We start from the raw sequence: 6504 nt of genomic DNA, 5'->3' as shown, positions 1-6504 counted from the left end.
GTGCACTATTTTGTAGTTAGTATATTTAAGAAAGGCTAACAATAGAAAAAGTAGCTGCGTGATATTCAGATGAAGTAACTACTATCTTATGTAATGGAAGAAGCTTGAAATCTGGATGACTTAACACTCAGGGATAGAGTCTGCTTACACAGCATGGATCAACTTCTCAACACAGATCTCCTTGATTCTGCTGTATGGGACAGAAAGCATAAAAGTGGCATACTGACTCTCAAATGCCTTGGTCTGCAAATGACAACCATTGTTTCTGTTCATATTTCAGTGGCAAGGGTAGTCACAAATCCTTTTTCTAATACAAATGCAATAGTGTAACCATGAGCCCATGAAGGGGAGAAAGACACGATGTGGAAGAACACTTAGAGTCTCTCTATAAACCGTTACAGAGTAGGTCATCAGTAGAGTACAACACTTAGAATTTTTATGACAAAAGCCCTCTTCATTCTTGGAGAAGTTTCCAAGAAGGCCAAAATTCCCTAGCAACACTCTAAATCTTTCTAAGTGCCTACTATGTGACAGGTTGTTGAAATACAGAATCACAGCATTTTTCTAAAGGACACTGGAAATCTCAGCAGGGATGCATCATCCTTCTTCACTCTATATAGCACCTTCCTGCTGTGACCTTTTCAATAACCTCTACAGTCCCAATACTGTGAGAATTTTCTTCTTCCTTTTGCTCCATGGTCATATCATAACTTGAGTTTCTGCTATACACCACTTGATGAACATGACTGAACACTTGTACAGGTGTCTTTGGGCACACTGAAAACCAGGATTTTCCCCTGCAGCACATACAGACAAAAGTCAGTAAAATGATGGCCTGTTAGTTTTTCTTTTCTTAGTCTCCCAGGAGACTTTTTCCACCTTTGAGGTAGACTGAGTAATTGCTCCATGAAGATACCCATACCCTTATCTCTGAAACCTGTGAATTTGTTGTTATACTCTGTAGATGTAGTGAGGTTATGAAAACGCCTTTAAAATAAGGAGATTACACTGCATTATCAGAGTGGGCCCAATCGAATGACATGAGCCCTTATAAACAGAGAACTTTCTCTGACTGGATACAGAAGGAATGCAGCAGAGTTGGGGAGGGGCAGTTAGAGAGATTCCAAAGGTGAGAAGGATGCAATATTTTATTGCTGACTCAAAGTAGATGGGCTCAGGACTGGAGGCCTAGAAAGACACCGTCAGCTTTGGCTGACAGTCAGAAAAAAATAAAAGTAAAAAATAAAAATAAAAACAAAAAACAAGGTCTCAGTATCATTTCCACAAGAACTGCACCTGCCAACAACCTGCATGATCTTGGAAGGAGATTCTTCCCAGAACTCATGAGGAGAGGCCTACCAGCTGAAAGCTTGACTCCAGGCTGCAAAAATCTACTCCAGGCTGCAAAAATCTGAGCACAGAATCTAGCAAACCCATCCCAGCCTTTACACGTACAGAAATGTAGATAATACCTACTGAGATAATAAACATGTGCTGTTGTAAAGCAGCAAATTTGTGGTGATTTGTTACAGCAGCCATAGAAAACTACTATAAATTCCTGAAAAACTACAGGGTCTGTTAGAATTCATCATCTGCCGATGGTTGCTACACAGTGATTTCCCGTCCTTCCTCATCTACAATGTAGGAGGGAAGCTTTGGTTTTTGACCACTCAGTGAAGCTTACTCTTCAGTGTGTGAATTCAGTGGCCAGTCTCAAATAATTCATTAGCTTTAATTCTCCTTTATTTATATTTTATCTTCTTCATAATATCTCCTCTCTAACTTCATGAATATATTTTTGCTCCAAGATATTATAGCCACTATATTCTGTGTCAAATTAGAGTCTACCTATTGGCAGGCATGGAACACTGGGTGTGGTGCATAAGCAATGAATTTTGGAACACTGAAAAAAAATTAAATTGAATTTTTAAAAAACAGACTTCTGTGAATGTGGTGGAGGTATCCATGGTGGGGGGTAGGGTTAAGGAAGTGTCTAAACCTCACTGTCAGAAGTACAGGGGAAGGCAATTGTTGTGAGAGGAAGAGCGAGGGGGAGAGATGGGAGCTGTAGGGAGTTGGAATGCTCTGAGTCAGGGGAGGCCGAGGGACAGCGGCCATCCTTTCCACCAGAAGCAGGTGCAGCCTCCAGAGGACACAGAGGAGAGCTGGCCAGCAGGTCAGATCCTAGTTTGGACACAAAGGCCCAGTGGGGAAGTCCCAGTGGAGAGAGCTGTCATGCAGGAAAGTGCCAGGACTGGGGACTTGGCACAAGTGCTGAGACCAGGGCAGAGCCAGCTCTTGAGACCCTGGGGTGAGGGGCAGGAGGATCCTAGGAAAATGAATCCCATGAACAACCCCCAAATTGTGTTTGATTTTCATTTGCACCTTCCTTCTTTAGACCTGCTTTTAGTACTTCGGCCACAGGGTCCTTCCTTCATTGCCTCAAAGCCATCATGGAATAGTGAGAAGAGCAAGTAATTAAGAGACAGAAGGTTGGCTTCAGGCTGCCAGGAGTGCAACAGCGTGGGCTCCAGAGGAATCAGACCAGGGCTTTATTCTCAGGGTTGTGTTTTCTGAAACATGTGAAGTCATGAAAATTTCAGAGATATGTGTGCCTCAGTTTTCTCATCTGCAAAATGGGCTTAATGTAGTCAGCTTGCTCTCTGGCTCAGTGATACCTTGTGAGGTCAAAAGCTGTTGGAATGTAATTTATGTAAGGCACCTGGTACAAGGAATGGCTTTTTGGATTTTTGATAATTACCAGTTATTACTATTAAAATTCTGACATCAAATGCTACCAACCTCCTATCTTGGAATTTTAAAATGTATTTTTATCCTGGATATGTCAGAGAATATACATAGCAATACAAAGCTCTAATACATAGCACACCAAATCAGCCAATATACTTACAACCAAATAAAAGTTAAGTTACCTGCTAAGGAACATTTTGAGGATTTTTATTGTAAGCTGGGAAAATCTTCCCCTGCTGGATGCATAGAATGTTCAAGGAAAATGTGTCAAGGACTACCTGGTTCACTGTCATCAAAACATCTATCTCTCTTTTTTTTTTTAGTTCACCAATTTACACTCAAGATAACCTAATTTAAATACCCTATTAAAAGAGTGAGCTCTAAAAAAAAAAAAAAAGAAAGTTAAAAGTGTGAGCTCTGTCTTTGACAGTGCAAGTCAAAGATTGCCAGCAAAATGGCTTCTGAGCATCACAGGTTAAGGCATTATTAATTACCCTTATTTTTCAGAGACTCCCTGGAAACAATCTACATAAAATATCTAGTTTGTGCACTGTGTTCACCTATACTGAGACAAGAGCACAGGGCACCTTTCATTTCTGCCCCATTTCTGGCTAATTTGTGGTCTTAAAAAGTAATTTCTAGAAGTAGTTTTCCACCCCAGGCTTTATTTTTTTTAATATTTTATTTGAGAGAGAGAATGAGGGAGAGAGAGCATGAGTGCAGTGTAGCAGAGCAGAGAGAGAGGGAAAAGCAGTCTGAGCAGGGAACCTGATATGGGGCTCGATCCCAGGGTCCTGGGATCATAACCTGAGCTGCAAAGGCAGAGGGTTAACTGACTGAGCTAGGCACCCGCATTCCAGGCTTTAGTCTCTTAACTCTGGACACAGCTTCTGAGGGTCTGGCCCTTGCCTCACTCCCACAGCAGCTTCATCTGATCCACCACCCAGCTTCAGGTAAAACTGACTCACACCAAAGGATTTGCAGTTTCCCAAGGCCGCAGACCCACTAGCCTCGGGGCACTTACACTTGACTTCTCACATCTGGATCCTCCTAGTCCCTCTCCTTTTCACTTGTCCTTAGGTATTAGGGTGTATCCCATCCTCTTTCTTCCTTGACAACTGTTTCTACACTCTAAAACTCTATGAGCACAATGGGTGGGTCTTGTTTATTCTGACACTCTCAGCACTAGCAGGAAGCCTCCCAAAGATGCTGAAGGAGGGGCGCCTGGGTGGTTCAGGAGGTTCAGGTCATGATCCCAGGGTCCTGGTATCGAGCCCCGAATCAGGCTCTCTGCTTTACAGGGAGCCTGCTTCCTCCTCTCTCTCTGCCTGCCTCTTTGCCTAGTTGTAATCTCTGTCTGTCAAATAAATAAATAAAATCTTAAAAAAAAAGATGCTGAAGGAATGTCTGAGAAATAAACGAGACAGTGTGCAAGAGGTCTAATTTATTGTGCTATAATTAATCCTACATTCTTAAATAATCTATATGTATATGTATACAGGCAATATCATTTAGTTTTAAACAAACTAAAAGTGAAAAAAAATGCAATATTTGGCCATCTTTTACTTTTTTCTCTATTTCTTGACCCCAAGTATTTTACCGCTGAATTCTTTTACATTTCCAAGGAAATGCCTAATCCACTGACATGTTATCATAGTCCAAATCAGTAAATAAGATGAATTTCCCAATTTGGTTTACAAAATAATAATCTCTTACTCTTAAATCTCATATACAGCACAAAATTTGAAAATGTCATTCATAACCTTGGATTTTTGAAGCTAATAAACCTTCTATCAAAAGAAAAAAACAATTAAAAATTGACATATAGAATGGGAACATAAACATGTTATACAGTCTGTTTTCTCTGCCCCACCCTGACCTTCCACTAACGAGAACATGTATTTTTTTTTTTTAAGAACAAAATGAAAAATCTGTCTCACATCTTACTAGGGGTGAGAGGAGCTGCTAGCCATGGGCCTGGAATGGGCACTGGCTATGGCCCTGGAACGTGCATTAGCCCTGGCAGCAATAAGAGCCTTGGCTGCAGCTCTGGCTTGGGCTCGTTCTTCCTCATCCCTCAAAGCCTCTTCATAATAGGATGGGAAGGCAGAGGGGATGGTATCATGGATCTTGGCCAAAAACTCAAGAACTCTCATCTTGCTGGTCTCAGCGTGGGCTCTGGGACCCCACAGGAACTCATAGCGTGGAGGATCACTGTTGACCACCTGCCTGTACTCCAGGTAATTTTCTTTCACCAAATCTCTGGTGATGAGCTTCCTGGGCTCCCCATAGATGAAGTGCTTCCTCCCAGGATATAACCCCATCATATTCAGCACTTCCCAGACTTGCTCCTCAGTGGCACAGTTGCCCTTTGTGAAGATCACACCCAGAACGGTCATCAGCAGACCAGTCTCAGGCACAATACTCTCATTACTCAGCCTCCCATCATAGCTTGGTTCCAGTTTGCTGACAAGCACATAGATATGCCTATTGGGATCCACCTCCTTCATGTCGAGGCCAAAGACCAGCTCTAAGTGCTCAGAGGCTTTCTTGAGGATCACATGGAAGTAATTCCTATGGATCTGAATTACATTTCTAAGCATACCTGCCTTGGTAATGGGCTCTTTAGTTTGATACTTATATAGCAGGTAGTATACCAATATAAACACCTTCTCCCCCAGAGGGCTTCTATGGAAGGGATCAGTGGCTGCTGGATTCTGGGAGGATCTTGGCCTTTCCTGTACTTCGTTGATGCCTTCACTTGATCTCATGTATGACACAGCTGCAGCAGTAGTGGCAGTGAATGTGGCTGTCCGAGGACCCTGGGGATTGCAAATAATTCAGCTAGTGAGCTCTAAAGGAATGTCTTCCAAATGAGGGGAGGAAGAGGAGTGCAACTGAGGAGCAGCTTGAGCACTTACCAGATCTTGTGAACCTTCTTGGGCCTGGCGACGTCTCTCACGGGCCCGGAGCTTACTCTTCTGACCCCGAGGCATGATGACTCTGTTCACATGCAGCAGAGATGTGAACAGGTGAACCAGTGACCTGGAAGAAAGAGGGTAAGATGGTGTGTGCCCATTCACAGGGCGATGCTATCTTGGTTTTATTAATGACTACCTCTGCAGGTTTTCTTACGTGCACTGCTCAAGGAATTCACAATGTTCATTTTCTCTTCTCAGCTTGTTCCCTGAGAACCTTGTGAAAGTAACTAGAGTTCACCTTAAACTGCTACCTGCCTGATCTGCCTAGGGCTTTCTACAGTGACAGCAAGGCCTAGAATATCCAGGCTCTATGGAGGACCCTCTGTTTGGGGTGGGTGTGTTTCTCTCATTTCACTTTCAGGGCTATCATTTTGGCTTCTGGCCGCTTCTGGTTTCCCTTTATTGCTTTCATGCTGACCTCATTTCAATACTTCATCTCCCTTTGATTCCAGAGGAGAAATTGAGGGAGACTTCAACTGACCATATCTTCTCAGGGATGACAATAAGGGAAGAGCTCAGAAGGACTCTCCATCCTGGGGTAATTAGGGTCCTTACTGTTCACTCAGGGTCCTCACCTCATCTTCTGGTAGGGCTTGGTATGCTTCCCTCTCCTGGTGTGAGACCACATTTTAAGACAAGGCCCTTATATTTTTAAAAATTACTGAAGAGGTCATTAGGGAGCCCTTAGTCTGACATATCTGCCTGATACCTTCAGGGCTGATAGCATGGTTGGCATTCTGTGCAGACCTGCTTTGATATGAAGTCAGTGGTT

General features: G+C 43.0%; 1 protein-coding gene across 1 annotated transcript; it reads right to left on the bottom strand.

The window, feature by feature from the left end:
* Positions 1-4697: 4697 nt before the first annotated feature.
* On the bottom strand, positions 4698-5747 carry LOC123934573 (melanoma-associated antigen B10-like). The gene is given in 1 exon segment (XM_045994735.1): positions 4698-5747. A coding segment is annotated over 1 exon segment (1050 nt).
* Positions 5748-6504: the final 757 nt, after the last annotated feature.

Source organism: Meles meles, chromosome X (genome assembly GCF_922984935.1).
Source record: "Meles meles chromosome X, mMelMel3.1 paternal haplotype, whole genome shotgun sequence".
Taxonomy (NCBI): domain Eukaryota; kingdom Metazoa; phylum Chordata; class Mammalia; order Carnivora; family Mustelidae; genus Meles; species Meles meles.
This window is presented reverse-complemented; position numbering and strand designations above follow the sequence as displayed.